The sequence below is a fragment of the Oncorhynchus clarkii genome, chromosome 31 (genome assembly GCF_045791955.1).
Source record: "Oncorhynchus clarkii lewisi isolate Uvic-CL-2024 chromosome 31, UVic_Ocla_1.0, whole genome shotgun sequence".
Classification (NCBI taxonomy): Eukaryota; Metazoa; Chordata; class Actinopteri; order Salmoniformes; family Salmonidae; genus Oncorhynchus; species Oncorhynchus clarkii.
The window spans coordinates 37,218,894-37,239,108 of NC_092177.1; the positions used below are offsets into that span (position 1 = coordinate 37,218,894).

The 20,215-nt window shown below is 39.9% G+C and overlaps 1 protein-coding gene and 1 long non-coding RNA gene across 2 annotated transcripts in view; one reads left to right on the top strand and one right to left on the bottom strand.

Moving 5' to 3' along the window:
- Positions 1 to 2,260: 2,260 nt before the first annotated feature.
- LOC139391075 (ankyrin repeat and SOCS box protein 5-like) lies at positions 2,261 to 7,938 on the bottom strand. Its single transcript, XM_071138580.1, has 7 exons — positions 7,667 to 7,938; positions 5,794 to 5,873; positions 5,598 to 5,705; positions 5,236 to 5,386; positions 4,769 to 4,903; positions 4,232 to 4,423; positions 2,261 to 4,077 (listed from the first exon to the last, which is right to left on the bottom strand). Exons 1-7 carry the CDS (start codon positions 7,881 to 7,883, stop codon positions 3,950 to 3,952), a joined length of 1,011 nt encoding a protein of 336 aa, XP_070994681.1. The 5' UTR covers positions 7,884 to 7,938; the 3' UTR covers positions 2,261 to 3,949.
- LOC139391076 (uncharacterized) overlaps positions 6,945 to 20,215 on the top strand; it is a 70,377-nt gene continuing 57,106 nt past the window's right edge. The window contains exons 1-2 of the long non-coding RNA XR_011629562.1: positions 6,945 to 7,101; positions 14,553 to 14,695. This is a non-coding gene — a long non-coding RNA (uncharacterized lncRNA). The remainder of the gene's footprint in view (positions 7,102 to 14,552; positions 14,696 to 20,215) is intronic.

Consider the following 20,215-nt stretch of genomic DNA (forward strand, 5'->3'; position numbering starts at 1 on the left):
TGAAAGTTGAAAAGACATCCATGTCTTTATTTCAACCAAAACAAGGCCGATTCAGACGAATTCTGAACCAAACACAGAGGTCTATGTTTGGCACAAATCAAGGCTGGTCTGGACTGGACCAAAAACCAACGTGCGGGGAAATCAAGGCTGGTCTGGACAGGAACAAAAAAAATATGTCCAAAAGACTTTGGCTTCAGTCCACGCTTACTGGGGTGTAGCCTACTGGTGTTGGCCTGCAATGGAATTTTATGAATGCCCATCCATGTGTTAGGCCCACCATTTATAAAACAGGCTGTTGCATTGGCTTTATTAGTCCTGATTCCTGTAACTAATCAATTTGGCTATTTAAGCTCTGAATATCAGCTACCCCACTTTATCAGGAGTTATCCTGAGCCTATTTGCAATGTGTTTACACAGCGGGAAACGCGTAAGTATTTAATTTTTTGCTTGAATCAGCTCATACAAACTTGAAACCATTAGTCATGACATCATGACCTTTGATTGGGCACCATTTAGGTTAGGTTATTTATTATATAAAAAAATGCCTGTCTCATTACATTGTCATACATTTTATCTCCAGCCTGTAGGCTACAGAAAAGGGCACATACTCGTTCTACCATATACTATATCTGCTACATGATTTATGCCTCTCTCCAACAGCACCCTAGAGCTCTGGGAATGAACAAGCAACATGTTTTGCGCCTCTGCCCTTGACAAAGTGGGCACTATTGATCACAGGGCGGCATCAGCGCTCACCCAAAAAGCCCATATGCCACTGGTTGAGAGAAATTGTCATTGGGCTGAATTATGTGAGGTTTTATGTGTTGTTGGAGGTGCGTCTTGGTCAGTTCAGTTCAGAAAATGTCTGTCTCTTCAATCTGCCGCCATAGTAGGCTGCATAATTCTGACTAAATAGCGTGCCTGCCTTGCCTGTATTAGCGGACCGATATAGCCCGTTGTATAAGCTGTGCAAACAAAGCACACAATGGATTCAAGACAAGGTCGTTTTTATTGATCCCAGATTCTAAGTTTGTCAGTGTCAAAGTAGCCTGTCATTTTGATAATTTGTGAGGTATTAAAAAAAGATTCTGCTGAAGTCTGGAGTCATCTAAAATTACGTAGAATTGTGTGGAGATGCATTTCTAAAAGTCAAAATTTTTCCTGGACCCTAGGCTACAAGTTCAAACATGGTTACTATTCATTTCAATTTTTGTAATGTTCTGGGAACGTTCTCCAAATGGTTTGACATTCCGAATGTTCTCAAATGGTTCAGAGAATGTTAAGAAACAACGTAGTTTCGTGAGAATTTTTGTATTTCAGCATAACAGCTTTCCTTCTGGTTCTATTTAAAGTCATGTTCTCAAATTGTTATGAAAACTTTCCATATAAACCACAAGAAAACGTTAGTAATGTTCAGAGAAAGTTCTGAGAATGTTTAAAAAAAAACATATACATTCCATTTTCAGCATCATCAAAACTATCTCTATCCTCTATCTTGTTAAGTGTGCTCAGATGTGTTGGCTGCACACACTAATTGACCACACCTGATCTTAATGAGTGCTTGTTTCCTTTGAAAAGGTGTTTGTTTGAATAGACTAAAAGTAACAGCTTGGTAAGCATATAAAAACAGTCAGTTGTGAGCTCCATCCTGGTGGTGCAGTTGACTAGGGGACTAGCGGAATTCTATGATTAGAGTACAGAACATTATAGGTAAAAATGTCACTGATTCCGTTTCACTGATGCACAATAAAAAATAAGTGTGTTTGCATGATTAATGTGTAAGGAAATGTGTGTCCTATCTGTGCTTGGAGTTCAAAAAGGTTAAGCTAAAATAAGCTAGCAGTGTTACTAAAGTCTTATTCAAACATTCAGTGAAAGTTGTTATTTAAAAACCTACAAATAACCTATCATTTCCATATTCAGTGTGTTAATAAAACCTCCCAACAAAGCTTTCAAGGAAACAGAGTAAAGCGTTCTCCGAACCTCCACGCAACCTAAAAATAAACGTTCCCAGAACAGGCAAAACTTTCACGACTGTTCTCAGAATCATTAGAAAACATTTTACCTGTCAAGAAACGTGGGGCTTTGTTCCAACAACTCCCAAGACACCAAATGTGTTATCTGGGTAGTCATAAATCAACATGGTTGAGATAGATGCACTAGGCATATTACTTAGCACTAAAATATACTGTAGTAACGAGACTTGACACTCCAAATTAAATTAGGGAATTGACAGACAGACAAGAGAGGCTGACAAATGTCCTATTCACATTATTTTATTAAAAGCTGTGTATGTTATAACTGTAATGTTAATAGATAGCACGGAGCTATAATACAGCATGCATTTTGCAAAACTGCCGTTGGTTGTGCTTTGATTTTCAAACTCCCTTGCCTATGATTTTAAACCAGTCACAGCACCGCCACCTGCTGGTAACCAGCTGAAATTGTAATTTTAGAGCAAATACTAATGATTGAGCTACTGTAAGTGTAATGGACTAGTGAATAACTAGATAATACCTTCCATGATAGTTATTAAGAACGGATGTGCTTTTATTAGTTCATAGAGGTATAGAGGCACTTTTATTAGAGCCATCGTGTCAGAGGCAAGTCAGAGGCATCTCTCACAAATACACACCAAACGGCTGCATCTCCTGGCCTATTCGTTTGTAAACAGCGTCTGTCTGATGCACCTCAATCACCCTGAAACATACGACTTTGCTCCCGATGGATGATTCACATGACTCTAAAAAAGGAAAAGTGAGTAGAATTGAAAGAAAGCCTACAGTGAAGACCTTACTGTAAAATGTCTGTGGGAAAAAAAATGCAACTAAATGTACACTCACTTGAGCATATTCTTTGGAGGAAATGACAAATCTAGGCCTTGCAGCCACTTGAGAACTTCTCGTGGCAATTCTGTCTTTTTCGGTAGGCTGTGCATAAGTAATTGTTAGCTAGCCAATCAGCTGTAGCTTCTATGAACCAGCCACATGCTTATGACATGACACAAAAATATTATTTACTGTTGCTGTTACTTTTCCTATTCAGTATTTAGCTAAAGTTGTTGCTATAAAATACTGAGTCTTGTTTTGGTAAACGAGCTAGCTAAGTTAACCTGCTTTACTAGCCCATATGATATGATAGATTTCACGTTGATCAACAGTTCTATGGCAACGGCCCTACTTCTCCTTTCTCTCGGGAAAGTGAATGTTTTCACGGGAAGGTACATTGTTGCAACCCACTGGGAATGGAGAATGTTGCCACGCACTGAAAGCAGCTTGCTTTTGAAAGACTTGCGAAATGCAAAGTGTAACCTTGAATTCAAAGCGTTTTAATAAGATAATAGCTCGCAGCTCAGACAATGATATTGCACATAATAAAACACACCAAGCAATCAAATGTATATCTATATTTTGGAAGATATGAATGCATGTTTGTTTTGTTCTCCAAATTGGTAAGGATTTTGGTGAATTTCAAGTTTTGCCGATGCATAGGTCTAACGTAAATCATAGAACAAGGTGATAAACCACTATAGTGTAATAATCAAAATTAAGCAAATGTTTCCATAAAACACATGCACTTTAAATTGTGCTATTGTACATGTATGAGCATATGTGCCAGCCATTTTTATTGACTAAATAGTAAAAAGAGGCACTCATTTTCTAAGTGTGTTTACAATTGAGCTCTGGATTTACATGAATCTCTCCCTTGAAAATGTTCATAGCAAACCATGGTTGTTGGTCATTGCTCCAATCCCAAATTTGAGCATTTGATCTTGTGAACCACACTAAAATCAAGTATAAGCTAAATCAAGTATGTATTTCATTCCTTAAAGTGCCAGTTGTGTCAAAAGTGCTCCTTCAACCATTGCAGGCTGTTGAGTTCCCATGAATGATTGACACATGGAAGAAGCCACCACCACAGAGTCTGAAATTGTGACGTTCTCTGGTTATCATCTGTACTGGAGGTAGTTCTTGAGGGGATTGGGCAGGGGTAGATGGTTGATGAGGTGAAACCTGTCGCGGCCCACACAGTCACGGATGCGCTGGCGACACAGCTGACTCAGTGGTTGGGGCGTGGCTGAAAAAAGGAAACAAAATATCATGATGGTTTTGTTTAAATAATATAATGGAAAGTTAGTTGGACTTGGGGAATGAAGCAAAAACACTACGAGACTTTGGATATAGGAATTTACGAATTTCAAAAGATGACTGGATAAAACTATAGAACTTACCCTCATAGACCAAAAGGAACCCCTCTGTCAGGCTGCTGGGGGGAGCGGCCTCCACAGGCCTCTGGAACTCCATGTTCCTGGCATTGATATCTGCCCCAAAGTCCAACAGCAGCTTAACAATGGCTATGCAGTCCTTTTCAGCGGCAGCATGTAAGGGAGATTCCATATATATACCTTTCTGTACATTTGCTCCTGTGTGGAGGGAAACCAAGGTAAGCATACTATGGATTTAATACACATTTAATAGTCCTTGGTCATTCAGTTACAGGATTTGAGTACTCTATCGCTGGTATAACATGATGTATTTAGACTTGTGTACACTTTTATGCAGGTGGGTGCAACATATTAGTGGTGTAGAAAAGAGCAGATGCTCCGAGCTATCCCACCAAGGCCAAGCTACTACTGCATAGTGAGAGTGTTATACATGTACTGTACATTTCACTACTTTGGGAGACAGTAATAATCTTACCACTAGTTTTCACTCCTTCTCCCATCATGCTATGGTGCTTTGGCAGAGAAGAGGTGCATGTGCCTCACCTTCCCTCAGCAGCCTCCGGACACACTCTATCTCCTGAGAGACACAGGCGGTGTAGAGGGGCGTTCCCAGGTGAGGAATTTCAAAGTCCACATCTGCTCCCCATCTGACTAGAGTCTCCACACACTCACTGCTGCCTGCCCACAATGGGCACATACATGGGAGTCATTAGGATCGTCTTTCCGATTACTGCGGTGGGTGTCTTAGCTAATTATTTCTGCACCCGTAATATCCTCTAAGCATTATGGGACATACTCTGACTTGAATTATGTTTGTGTATCTCAAACATGCACTGTTACATCAAATACTGTACTCTGATCGGTGACATTTTGATTCAGATTTTTAAGTTTAATGTATTTGCCTCAATCCCAAGTTAGAATACAGCCCAAAAGTCTGTGAAGCATACTTCAAGGTTTGTACTAGATGAATTAAGATAAGGATGTTGGAGTGATACAGGTACTGAGCATACCTTTACTGCTGGCTTCGTGAATGGGCGAGGGCTGAAATACCAGCGCCTCGGGTTTGGCCCCGTTCTCCAGGAGGACCTCTGCACATGATACACTACCCACTGAGCACGCGTTGAACAGGGGAGTTACCCCGTCAATGGTGGTGACGTTCACCTGCACAGAGTCTCATGTTAACTCTGACCGCTCAGCTGAATAACATAGCACCACTTTGGGGCAGGGGAAAAATAACAAGTTACAGAGAAAAATAAGTATTTTCAGAAGCCTTATTGACACATTTCTTAATTCATTATTTACTAATAATTATTATTGTTTCATAAAAAATATAGTATTCTTGATTATAACTGTATCTTCTTCAGTGACTCACATTGGCTCCTGCAGCGATCAGAGCTCTGGCACATGCTACATGGTCTCCAAAGCAGGCCTCGTGGAGAGGACTCACATGGTCTATAGTGACCACATTTACATTGTGGCCCTGTGGGAGCAGCAGAACACGACCATAGTACATTGCAGAAGGTAAGTGGGTGCACACACTGAACTGAAGTGGATTACCTTTGGCTCACCTGTAAAAGGAGATTCCTCAGGGCGAAGAGACGACCTTGGCATGCAGCATCATGTAAGGGTGAGCGGTCTGCCCAGGACCCTGCAGCAAACATAAATGCTTATGTCACTCATAACAACTTACAGTCTTACAGTTTTGATGAATGATTCCATTTCACTGGGCAAATGCATACACCTGGGTCAATATCCAGAATAACGCCAGATGTGTTCCAGACTGCATCATCATTGGTGCCTCCCTCCATATCACAGATCTATAACACTGCTGAAAATGTTGTATTCTATTTCTCTTAGTTTGAGGTAAAGTACTAAAGTTCCATGCAGTTCAATCGTGGGATGAATATGTACTGAGCCAATATGTCTACACTGGGAATAGCCGTAAAATCACTTGACTCTCGGGTTCAAGTTATCTTGAAATAACCTGCTTGATGTAGCAATCAAAGACCAAGCCACTGTAAGTCAGAAACAAAACTTGTTCTGTGAACTACATCACTGACCTTTAATGACGCACAACAATATTTTACTTTGTGTTGCTGTTTGCTGCATTGGTGCTCCATTTCCATGGACCAAGCATGTTGGCACACTGTCTGTCACTGACACTGAGAAGTTTAAGTGTTGTTTTGGTCTGCAGGTCTGTCTACAGTACACATACCTTATTCGTAGACGCTAACTGCTTTAGCGCCTATTGACGATAGTATCTTCTGACTGGGGGAGTTTTGTTAATTAAGAGCCTTGAAACTTGCTCTAAACATTAACACGCAACACTTGTGGTACGTTTTTGGAAACATAAGGAATGTATCTTGGGCTCCCGAGTGGCGCAGCGGTCTAAGGCACCGCAAGAGGTGTCACTACAGTCCCTGGTTCAAATCCAGGCTGAATCACATCCAGCTGTGATTTGGGAGTCCCATAGGGCGTTGCGCAATTGGCCAAGAATTGTCTGGGTTTGGCCGGGGTAGGCTGTCACTGTAAAATAAGATTTTGTTCTTAACTGTCTTTCCTAGTAAAATAAATAATAAATACAATCTTTCATATCAGCGCGAAATAATTTTCTAAAGACAAAAGGTTACATTTCTAAATATCTTCATAGGGTTAGGGTTAGTGTTATTTATTTATTTTTTGGTTAGGGTTAGTGTTCCCACACAGCCATATTACATGACTTGTTTACGGAAGCCAGATGGAAGACATAGACGGCCACCTGTTCTAGTTAGCTATCTAGCGTGCTCTGAACACCTGTGTGTAAGCGTAACAGGGAGGAAATGTAGTTGGTCAACTGGAGGACCACACAGCTTGTGGATCTGTGCACAACTTCTACAGTAAGTATGACTTTTTTATTTGAAAGATAATTGCTCGCTGATTTCGAAAACTGTTTTGAAGCGATGACTATTGACTTTTTTTAAAAACGTTAAAAGACAGGGTCGGAATTGTAGTTCTCATGGAGCCAAATGTGGCCGAATGTAACCCTGCACAAGGAGAAGGGTTTTCGGGAGCAATAGTACATGACAGTCAGGAATGGAAACTAGGGCAAGGGGGTGGGGAGGCACCGCGTGGTCCCGTTCTATTAATACAGCAGGGTAGAAATTGAACTGACCAGTATGTACTGTGTATACACAGACACGTTTCAGGTAGTTTTCATGTTAAGGTCAATAAAGTGAGTATATGCGTTATTCTCAGTATTCAGTGTGTAGCCTAATCATAAAACAGGAGACCCTTCCATTCCATCAGTTAATCTCTTCCTAAATATGAACTCTTCAGTTTACAAGGCAAAATGCAATGGCAAATATAAATAGCATAATCATTAGAATATAGTCAGTATTCATTCCAATGTTCCAATTTTTTTTTGACAATGGATCAATGTAATAGAGAGATGTGTGTACTCACTGTGTCCTTGACCAAAATCATAGAACTCTGCAGATATCCTGGCTGCCTCCTTGCGGTTCCCTCTGATGATGTAAAAGTAGGAGAGGCAGTTGAGGCTTATCTTAATAAAGAGCTTGAAGCAGAACAGTGCCAGTATGGTGAGGTAAACATTGGAATAATGCAGCGAAGCGAACGGATTCTCTGTTGCCTCTGTCATATTGCCCCCTCTTTTGAGCATGGCTCTGCTATACTGAGGGGATCATATGCCACTCTCAAGCAGTCCTCACTGAACTAGCTGATAAAATATTGTCCAGCTGCTGTTTCTGTGCCTGTATTAAAATAGTGGCTCTCGTTGTCATTGTGGTGCAGTGGAGTGCCATTTCTATGACGGAAGTCAATATCAACCTGTAATCATGATACATTTTTTCTTGAACAATCAAAGCATGAAGCAGTGTCCACAATTGGTTGCGATGCATTTTAGGGGCTAAATTCATTGCAACTTGTAAACCAGACTGTATCTGGTCCAAAATAATGTTATTCCATAAGGAGTAGGGGAATGTAAAAATGTTTAGTGCACTTTTAATCCAGGAACAAGGAAAATGCCTACATCAAGGCTACATTTCCAACTGTAAATACATAAGACATTTCATTTTTAGTATGTTGTATATGCAGCAGAGGGCAGTATAGGCTAGCTCATGGGTTTTGACGATTTGTAGAGATCAGCTTATGTCAAAATTGACCTTTCGTAGCAGGTTAGGATAGTTTGCAGTTTAGGAGAATTAACGTAGAAGGTTAGGATAATTGCATTAAGGTTAGATAAAGGCTTAGGGCTAGCTAAAATGCAAAAAATAAAATTGACATGCATAGTATCTTTTCTAGATCTGTAACTGGAGGAAAATGGGGAACGGTCATGCTTTTTCAATTTCAGTGAAGGGGATGGTTTAGTTTTAAAAAAAAAACTCAAATCCAGGGGAGGGTCATGTAATTTGTAATTTATTAAATCTGATTTTGAATTAGTTGCTTACTAGGCATGTGTGTCCGATGCCACCTCATCTCTGATTCTCAGCTGGGCACTCAATATCAAGTGTGCCTATAGGCTATTTAGTGTGGTCTCAATCAAATGATCCATAGGCTACATATGGCATGCACAGAGCAAATATATATTTCAAAGATAGCTGCTGGGATGGTATAAATTCAACTTGGCTGTAACACACACTGCAATGGATATTACAACCCTGAGCCTCAGCCTGTTCAATTTTTTTGTTTGCTGTTTAAACAATGGCTGTGCTGTGTAGGGCTACGATGGGAGTAAAATCTTCTTCTGATTTTTATATTTATTAGGTCTAGTCCAAAAATTCAATATCTAGCTGTTCTGTTCAGTTTGAGAAGGAGGACCGGAGGTTAACTTTGATAGCTTTCTGCTTCTATAATATATTTTTTTTGCCCGTGATGTCGGCCTATTTATCTGAGTTATTTACCTCACAATATCCAGATTCGAGTAACTTACGTTGTGGTGCTGAAACTGGAAGCAATCAATCGGACATGGACAGCTCATGGTGATGAAAGTAGGCAAATTTGAGTAGGCATAATTAATTTCAACAGTCTTCATTTTAATCCGACTTTGCTAACAACAAGAGGGCTTTGTGTTGGAGCCTATTTCTTCCTATTTAAGAAATAAGAGGTAGGCCTACCTGTTTGACAGAGGAAATTAAGCTACAGGCTGCTATATCCATATATTTGTCGGTCAATTGCTGTGTCAGTGAATGGCTGTTAAGTTAAAACCAAGACTCGAATTGAGGGGGTATGAGAGCCATAGGCCTGCCTACCTTTTATTAAAGAAAATGGCAAAAAGCACAGGCTTGTCAGCTTAAGACTTGGAAGAAAATGAAACGGATCCTAATATATAAAGTGATCTATAACAGAGCTTCTGTCCTTTTGATGCTTTATACTACAAACAAGATGTAAAATACCCGGGAAAGACGTGACTCCGATACATATGGGGATATCATTGTTTCGTTAACATTCAGAGGCTGAGCTACAACCTATAGCTGAGGAAACAAAACAATGACTTTGCTTCAGAAGTATTCTATCAGTTGATTAAGCCATTCATTTTCTGTGCAATAAAAGATGATTAAACACAGACAGCTTTTAGGGAAACACTTGTGACCTCTTGTTGGGAAGAAGAGTAGCAAGCAGTTAACGCTTACATTTTTCTGCATTGGTACGACTACTCTGTCTGGGGTGGAAAGGTAGGCCAAACTTTTGAAAGTACCATGCTCAGATTTTATATCAACACAAACGTTTAACCAATTATATTAATTTGGGGACAGGTCGAAAAGCTTTAAACATTTATGGCAATTTAGCTAGTTAGCTTGCTCTTGCTTGCTAATTTGTCCTATTTAGCTAGCTTGCTGTTGCTAGCTAATTTGTCCTGGGATATAAACATTGAGTTGTTATTTTACCTGAAATCCACAAGGTCCTGTACTCCACCAATTAATCCACACATAAAACAGTCAACCGAATCGTTTCTAGTCATCTCTCTTCCTTCCAGGCCTTTTCTTCTCTTGACTTGATATTGCGATTGGCAACTTTCATGAAATAGGTGCATTTCAAAAATTATGTTTGACCAAATACAATGCTATTTCTCTGTAAACAAATTAACAACAGACTTACAGCATGCTTATAGAGAAGGGCACTCAACATGTACTGCACTGACACAAATGACTGATGATTGGTTGAAATAAATTGATAATAAGAAGATTGTGGGAGCTGTACTGTTAGCTTTCAGTGCAGCCTTTGATATTATTGACCATAACCAGTTGTTGAAAAAACTTAAGCACTATGGCTTTTCAACCTCTGCCATATTGTGTATTCAGAGATATTATATCTAATATAACTCAAAGGGTTTTCTTTAATATAAGCATCTCTAATGTCAAACATGTAATGTTTGTGTAATGTAATGTGGTGTACCGCAGGGAAGCTTTCTAGGTACTCTACTCTTTTCTATTTTTACCAATGACCTGCCACTGGCATTAAACAAAGCATGTGTGTCCATGTATGCTGATAATTCAACCATATATGCATCAGCAACCACAGCTAATGAAGTCACTGAAACCCTTAACAAAGAGTTGCAGTCTGTTTTGGAATGGGTGGCCAGTAATAAACTGGTCCTGAACATCTCTGAAACTAAAAACATTGTATTTGGTACAAATCATTCCTTAAGTGCTAGACCTCCGCTGAATCTGGTAATGAATGGTGTGGCGTTTGAACAAGTTGAGGAGACTAAATTACTTGGCGTTACCTTAGATTGTAAACTGTCATGGTCAAAACATATAGATTCAATGGTTGCAAAGATGGGGAGAGGTCTAGCCGTAATAAAGAGATGCTCTGCTTTTTTGACACCACACTCCAAAAAGCAAGTTCTGCAGGCTCTAGTTTTGTCTAATCTTGATTATTGTCCAGTTGTGTGGTCCAGTGCTGCAAGGAAAGACCTAGTTAAGCTGCAGCTGGTCCAGAACAGAGCGGCACGTTTTGCTCTTATTTGTAATCGGCTGATATAAATACTATGCATGCCAGTCTCTCTTGGCTAAGAGTTTAGGAGAGATTGACATCACTTAATCTTTTTATAAGAAACATAAATGTGTTGAAAATCGCAAATTGTTTACATAGTGAACTTACACATAGCTCTGACACACACTTATCCCACCAGACATGCCACCAGGGGTCTTTTTATAGTCCCCCAAATCCAGAACAAATTCAAAAAAAGTACAGTATTATATAGAATCCTTATTGCATGGAACTTCCTTCCATCTCAAGTTTCTCAAATAAACAGCAAACCTGGTTTCATAAAACAGATTAAGCAACACCTCGTGGCACAGCGCCTCTCCCCTATTAGACCTAGATAGTTTGTGTGTCTGTCCTTGAGCTGTTCTTGTCTGTATTATGTCATTCTGTATCATGTTTTGTGTGGATCCCTACTGCTTTTGCAACAGCTAATGGGGATCCTAATCAAATACCAAAACTGCGTGTCCTGATCGCATATGGTGTGGATGGAAAAAATTAAAGCACCCGCCCACCCGGTCTAGTCAGCATGTAGGGCTCTGGTCTGTCCAAGAATTGATGGTAAGTGGTAGTCATGTTCTCTGCTATCCACTTTGTTTTAATTATTATTTGAGGTGTATAGTGGAGTGTCACTTTTTTTAAGCTTTCAGGGAGGGTTTAGGTGAAATATATTTTGCTGAACAGAGGGCCGTCCATTTTCATTTCAGAGAGATCAAATTTTCTTCAAGTAACCCTTATTATAAATAACATTCACTCCCTTATTGTAGCTAGCTAACATTAGATAATTGCATTACTAACTAGCTAACGTTATTTTCTGCAGAGGAATGCCACCAATAACACCTTCTAGATCTTCACTGGTCGTCAATACACAGTTGAGACCCTTTGAAAGGAACTCTTCATGAACACAATTTTTTTTATCAGACACTGATGCATTTTTCCAAAATAAATGTTTTTCATTTTCCACTTTGCATTTTTCTCTGAGAACGTGTTCATTGCAGGTCTCTGAGAACATGTTCAATGCAGCACCATAGAACACAGCTAGGGGGAGTGGCATGTTAGTGTGGGCCAGCATATTTTTCTCACACTTACTCAGTATGGTACTTAATAAAGTGAATAATAAAAAAAGACCATGGCTGTGTTCGAAAACCCATACTAACATACTGTATACTACATAGTTAATGAGTATACAGTTGAAGTCAGATGTTTACATACACCTTAGCCAAATACATTTAAACTCAGTTTTTCACAATTCTTGACACTTAATCCTAGTGTCCTAGTGTTTTAGGACAGTTAGGATCACCACTTTATTTTAAGAATGTGAAATGTAGAATAATAGTAGAGAGTGATTTATTTCAGCTTTTATTTATTTCATCACATTCCCAGTGGGTCAGAAGTTTACATACACTCAATTAGTATTTTGTAGCTTTGCCTTTATAACTTCTTTGTGATAGGGGGCAGTATTTTCATGTCCGGATGAAAAGTGTGCCGAAAGTAAACTGCCTGTTTCTCAGGCCCAGAAGCTAGGATATGCATATATATTTAGATAGAAAACACTCTGAAGTTTCTAAAACTGTTAAAATGATGTCTGAGTATAACATAACTTATTTGGCAGGCAAAACCCCAAGGACAAACCATCCAGGAAAAACAAAATTGGAGGTCACTGTGTTTTCAATTAGATTTCTATGGGGAACTATATTTATGAGGAACCTGGGTGCAGTTCATATGGCTTCCACTAGATGTCAACAGTCTTGAGAAATTGGTAGATTTTTCTTTTCTTTTGAGAAATGAAGAAGTGGGGCTGTTCATTGTGAGTGTCAAGCCAAGTGGACTCTTCTGTGTGGCATGCGTGAACTGGAGCTCGCTCCACGTTGTTTTTATCCGCTATTGAACACAGTATATTCCGTCTTCAATTTGATTGATTATTTACTTTTTAGGATATGTAAGGTTGGATTAGGAAAGTTGTTTGAAATGTTTTGACCAAGTTTACAGGTAACTTACTAGATACTTTGTAGTCATGTTGGGCAAGTTGGAACCTGTGTATTTCAGAATCAAACGTGCCAAATAAATGGACATTTTGGGGATATAAAGAAGGAATTTATCGAACAAAAGGACCATTTGTGATGTTTCTGGGACATTTTTGAGTGCAAACAAAAGAACATCTTCAAAGGTAAGGCATGAATTATATCGTTATTTCTGACTTTTGTGTCGCTCCTGCCTGGTTGAAATATGTTTTTCATGTGTTGGTATGCGGGGCGCTGTCCTCAGATAATCGCATGGTTTGCTTTCGCCATAAAGCCTTTTTGAAATCTGACACGGCATCTGGATTTACAACAAGTTAAGCTTTATTTTGATGTATTGCACTTGTGATTTTATGAAAGTTAAATATTTATAGTAATTTAATTTGAATTTTGCGCTCTGCAATTTCACCGGATGTTGTCAAGGTGGGACGCTGATCTGAAAGAAGTTAAACAATTTAACTTGGGTCAAACATTTCAGGTAGCCTTCCACAAGCTTCCCAAAATAAGTTGGGTTAATTTTGGCACATTCCTCCTGACAGAGCTGCTGTAACTGAGTCAGGTTTCTAGGCCTCCTTGCTCGCACACGCTTTTTCAGTTCTGAACACAAAGTTTCTATGGGATTGAGGTCAGGACTTTGTGATGGCCACTCCAATACCTTGACATTGTTATCCTTAAGCCATTTTGCCACAACTTTGGAAGTATGCTTGGGGTCATTGTCCATTTGGAAGACCCATTTGTGACCAAGCTTTAACTTGCTGACTGACTTGAGATTTTGCTTCAATATACCCACATAATTTCCCTTCCTCCTGATGCCATTTATTTTCTGAAGTGCACCAGTCCCTCCTGCAGCAAAGCACCTCACAACATGATGCTGCCACCCGTGCTTCAAGGTTTGGATGGTGTTCTTCAGTTTGCAATCCTCCCTCTTTTTCCTCCAAACATAACGATGGTCATTATGGCCAAACAGTTCTATTACCTTTTCATCAAAAAAGAAGACATTTCTCCAAAAAGTTTGATCTTTGTCCCCGTGTGCTGTTGCAAACCGTAGTCTGGCTTTTTTATGGCAGTTTTGGAGCAGTGGCTTCTTCCTTGCTGAGCGGCCTTTCAAGCTATGTTGATATAGGACTCGTTTTACTGTGGATATAGATACTTTGTACCTGTTTCCTGCAGCATCTTCACAAGCTCCTTTGCTGCTGTTCTGGGATTGATTTGCACTTTTCACACTAAAGTGCGTTCATCTCTAGGAGACAGAACACATCTCCTTTCTGAGTGGTATGATGGCTGCATGGTCCCATGGTGTTTATTCTTGCCTACTATTGTTTTTACAGATCAACGTGGTACCTTCAGACGTTTGGAAATTGCTCCCAAGGATGAACCAGACTTGTGGAGGTCTACAATAATTTTTATGAGGTCTTGGCTGATTTCTTTTGATTTTCCCATGATGTCAAGCAAAGAGGCACTGAGTTTGAAGGTAGGCCTTGAAATACATCCACAGGTACACCTCCAATTGACTCAAATGATGTCAATTAGCCTATCAGAAGCTTTTAAAGCCATGACATCATTTTCTGGAATTTTTCAAGCTGTTTAAAGGCACAGTCAACTTAGTGTATGTAAACTTCTGACCCACTGGATTTGTGATGCAGTGAAATAATCTGTCTGTAAACAATTGTTTGAAAAATTACTTGTGGCATGCACAAAGTAGATGTCCTAACCGACTTGCCAAAACTATAGTTTGTTAAAATTAACAAGACATTTGTGGAGTGGTTGAAAAACGAGTTTTAATGACTCCAACCTAAGTGTATGTAAACTTCCGACTTCAACTGTATACTACGAACTATATACTATTTGTTCATTTTAGTATACTGTAAACAAACAGTATTGTTTCAGTTGAGTGTACTTGAGCTTCGCCTGTCTACCGGAAGTTGATGCTGTTGCTATGTAACTTCTAGCTAGCTTGTTAGCATAACAAATGACTAGCTAAACTTAAATTAAACCTGCAGTGCCAGAGTGCGCTCTGGGCGTTCGTAAATGCAGAGCGTTGTCAGATAGTAAATTCAGAGCGTTTTACTCTCGGAGCGTGTCAAGCGCACACAGGATGCTCTGGCCAAGTAGTACGATTGTTCCGAGCGTCCAGCGTTAGCTAACTGGCTAACGTTGGCTTGCTACTTCCAGACACAAATGAGAGAACACAACACTGACCATTTTACTTGTCATAGCATAGCTGCAAGGCTGTTTTCATGTTATCCAAAGTGTTGGTGACTGTAACTGTCCTGCTGGCAACATTTTATTCCGCTTCTTTTGCCGATGTTCACTGACACCAACCATATTCAACAGTGCGTGAGAGTGCTTTGAAATCGGAGTGTATAGCCAGAATTAACCATGTCCATTGAAACACACAATTACTATACCACTTAGCTAAGTATGATGTGAATAATTGTCAATAAATGTTGGTTAGTTAGATAAGAGTTAATAAACTGCCTGGCATGTTCGATGTATTAGTATCCAACTAACATTAGGTAAGCTGACAAGGTAAAAGTCTGTTGTTCTGCCCCTGAACAAGACAGTTAACCCACTGTTCCTAGGCTGTCATTGTAAATAAGAATTTGTTCTCAACCGACTTACCTAGTTAAATAACATTTTAAAAACATACTGGTACATACTGCTGTAATGCTATGTGATTCAAAGGATAGCGTGGCTAACACATTGTTAGCCAACATTTTCTTTACATTTGTCATTAGTTAGTTCAATGAATTTGAATTCGCTCTCGTCGGACTTCTGGTGCAAATTTTCCGCCATTTTCTTCAAATCTGAAAATGTTGTGAAGCCACAACCATTTTCTGAAGAATTTAATTATGGGCCCTAAAAGTACGGAAATAGTGTCCTCTGCATGTATACTTCGTATTTTGGCAAATTCATTACAACATCCGGCATACTAACTATATCCATACTATGACCAATAAGCATACTATATACTCAATTCACGTCACAAAAAGTACGGTTAGTGAGGTCAAATAAAATTTTACAGTGAAATGCTTATTCACAAACCCTTAACCAACAATGCAGTTTTAAGAAAATAGCCCAAAAAAATGTTGAGATAAGAATAACAAATAATTAAAGACCAGCAGTAAATAACAATAGTGGGGATATATACAGGGGGTGCCGGGACAGAGTCAATGTGCGGTGGCACCGGTGTCGAGGTAATTGAGGTAATATGTACATGTAGGTGGAACTATTAAAGTGACTATGCATAGATAATAACAGAGGGTAGCAGCAGCGCAGAAAATGGGCAATGCAAATAGTCTCGGTAGCCACTTGATTAGCTGTTCAGGAGTCTTATGGCTTGGAGGTAGAAGCTGTTTAGAAGCCTCTTGGACCAAGACTTGGTGCTTCGGTACCGCTTGCCATGCAGTGGCAGAGAGAACAGTCTATGACTAGGGTGGCTGGAGTCTTTGACAATTTTTAGGGCCTTTGATGGGGTCTAATTGGCGTCATGACAGGGGCTGCACCAAATGTTTGATGTTTTATAATAATTGATTATGCTTTATAATAATTGATTAAGCTTATGTTGTATTAATAGAAGGGGAGGGGCTATGGGAAACCTCCTCCACATTTATAGGGTCCTAGCCTACAGATTAACAATATATGTTCATTGTAAGGTTTAATGTTGTTCCACAGTCTCTGCCTCTTATGAAGAAATGGTCTGAGAGATGTGTGAATTATTGCAGGGTGTCTGTGAGAAGGCACCTCTAGGCTAAAAGAGATTAGATATAGAACCCTGCCAGGGAGTGAAAAGAGATAAGAGACTAGTCAGACATACCTCTATAAATCAACTTGGGGAGTGGACATTTACTGCTGAGCCCTTAGAAAACACTGGAACTATTGTAGCTCTCTTGCAAGTTTGCATAGCTGTGTATGCATGGGCTTGGTCTGATGAGTAGAAGGTAATGACGTGTATGCAGTGACATCACTAGGGATGGACTTCGGCTTAATAAAAATAACTTGGGACTTTTCCTATTTTGCAGAACTCAGGAGAGACATAAGTTGTATGTGTGATGTTTGATCTTTGACTTCTGTCGACAGCGGTATTTTGATTAAAATTGTATTGAATTATAAGTGCACATTTTGAGTGTTCCTTATTTGTTAAGAAAATAAAACGGAGCACAGAAAAACGGAGCCAACATTTGGCAACCTTGCCAGGAGGGAGTGAGTGCAAAGCTACTTGGATCGAACCTGAACCCCCTTCTCTGATCACCAAATTGTAAGGTAAGCAGACACCTGTTATATCGAAGTCTGTAATTTATAAGAAGTGGGTGTTCAGTGTTTCGCTGGTATGTAAAAGCACCGCCTCCCTCTTGTAATTTTAAAAACTAAGGGACCTAAAATGTGCATGTATAAGTCAATGAATGTGTGGTAATTGTTGTATGTCAATGTGTGTTATATGTATTAAGAGGAGTATCTCGCCTTCTTGCGTGTTGGGGGTGCTGGGGTAACTTTCTGGAAGGGTACTCAAGAGTAGTTAGGAGCAGAAGCTGTGTCTAGCGTGAGAGTTCTGAAACAGGCGATAACCTATGGGACACCTGAGATAAGTTGTTTAGTTAGGGACAGAAGCTGTATCTGAGAGAACAGTTCTGACACAGGCGATAACCTATGGGACACCTGGGAGATAGAAATAAACTGTTGTCTGTCTTAATGTGTTTGGTGTAAGTGAAATGCGCAGTGGGTGGGGAGATAAAGAAATTGAGAACTGGTTATTTGGTCTGAGGACTGCGAGCCGTTATCAGTACATTTTTGATAAGGAGGAAGACGAGGAACAATATATAGATAAAGGCACTAAATTGGAATAGTATAAGAAAGGGATTTTTGGGAGTGAGGGTGGCAGGAAGGAGTTCTGTCATTGTATAAGAAAAGGCGGTTTTGATAAAGATAATACCTATAAGCCGTATATTCCCCTCACCCTGAGGAACTAGTAATAACCTCAACATATTTTGTATTAGTTGAAATACGACCTATAATTACTTGTAGAAGGATAGTTAAGGAGTCTTTTAAGTGGAATTGGTGGAGAGGAGGTTTTGTTTTATGGGCATATGTGAAGACAGTGAATGAAATAGAGATAAAAACTGATACAACACACACACACATTATTGCAAGTTAGATAATAGGTAGGAAAGGCTACACCATTATCATTACACGGCTGACTGTCAAATAAAACCAAGCTGACGCTCACCATGTCTGCAAAGGCCTGTAAAGGGGCTTTTATTAGGTAATGGTCCAATGGTGGAATTAAAAGTTAGGAGTAGGGCATTTTAATAAAAGGTTGAACATATTTGTTAGTGACACTTTCCTACCATAGGATAGTATGGGAAATGTACAACCCTTAGTATACCAGTACAATTATTACAAGGAAGTTGAGTTCTGTAGAGATTTCCATAGAAAATTACTATCATCAGGGGACACCGGTGAATAATATGTTACTCTTACTCTACACCCTTAAGATATAATATTAGGAATTGAAGTCTACCATGCGGTTGTCTATGTGAGGCCCGTGTGTGAAATATATTTGAGTTTTGTAGAACCATTTACTATTGCCTGGAGTAAGTGAGAGTAGAATTAGGATTTCAGTATCGCCCACTGTTGTTTAACACACAGTGAAAGGAAATGGAGAACAATTTTATATAGGGACAATCATACATATTACACCCACTTTAGGATAACCTTATAGAAATCGGAAAAGACATTACACGCAGACTATCTAAATAAAAAGACGGAGTGCCATGGCACAGTCAAACCAGAATGAATATATGCAAAAGAAGTTTCCCGCTGTGGAATTTATGTTCACTTTTAAGAAATGGCATGTCTGGACAGAGATGGCAGGAGAAAATAGATATCTTAATGGCTGGTTTATTCAACCAGACTAGGTTGGATTTAGTCAAGGAGATAATTCAGACAGGAAGCATGGACAAGGAGAAGGGCATGAAGAGAAGTGCCCTTGCATCAGAAACTGTGATGGGAATGATGATGCTGGAGGGACAGACCTTCATGAACAAGGCTACCGTGACCAATCTAAAGCTGGAGGAAACAATAGAGTGCAGAAGCAAAGAAAAGTTTCAGGACAGAGGCAGAACAGGAGTACTCCTCACCGCCCTGCTGCCGTATGAGAATCAACCCAGAGGACCCCTGGGTGACTATACACAGATCTACCCTCTCATACCACTGACAGAAGAAAATGGAGAAGCAACCACAATTATCCTTAAGGGGACTCTGAAGGAGGTGGATGACACAACAGCATCAATAAGCGACATGAGAACAATAGAATTGTATGAAAGGAAAAAAAACAAGGCACAGTTCCTGGAGGGAGTTTTCCCTCGCCACCCCAACTCACTCCACAAAAAGGAACAGACTGGAAGACCTTAGACATCTGCTCAAGTTGTTTCTACAGGCTCACTACAACCAAAGCCTGCAGCTCCCCCACAGTCACATTAGTCACACCTGTGAACCTGGTGCCTGCAGGGTGTGTGCTTTTCACCACTCAGCATTTTGGTGACCCGCAAACATGGACTGGAAGAGGAGGTGGGCCCGCCAGTGCCCTTCGTGACTGGAACAACACTCAATGCTGAACCTGTGGGGAGTTGGGTCCTGTGAGTTTGCAGTGTGGGGGAAATGAAAGAGGAAGAGGTTACAACAGGGGAAGAGGAAACTTTGGGTCTGGCAGAGGAAGAGGAAACTCAGCCACAGTACCACTCGCCCGGAGCTGGAAATGCTTCCCGGGGCCACTTATGCCCTATGGACAAAGATGACAAGTTAATGACAGAGGATGGCCAGTGGGAAATTTCCCTCAGAATCAACAATGAAAGCGCCCGACTCCCCTGCTTCAGTATGAATTCAGTGATTTGAAGAGAAGAGCCAATGGTTTCTCTTAATGTTAATGGACATAACCTACCATTTCAAATTAACACTGGAGCTCACTGTTCCTGTTTTGACAAACCTGGACAAG

Bases quoted from the DNA above. Each gene is read 5' to 3' on its own strand.
- LOC139391075 (XM_071138580.1), bottom strand. From the start codon at position 7,883: ATGCTCAAAAGAGGGGGCAATATGACAGAGGCAACAGAGAATCCGTTC. The intron at 5,387-5,597 runs GTGAGTCACTGA...GACTCTGTGCAG, and splicing joins TGATCGCTGCAGGAGCCAAT to GTGAACGTCACCACCATTGA. The intron at 4,078-4,231 runs GTAAGTTCTATA...TCCTTTTTTCAG, and splicing joins GTTCCTTTTGGTCTATGAGG to CCACGCCCCAACCACTGAGT.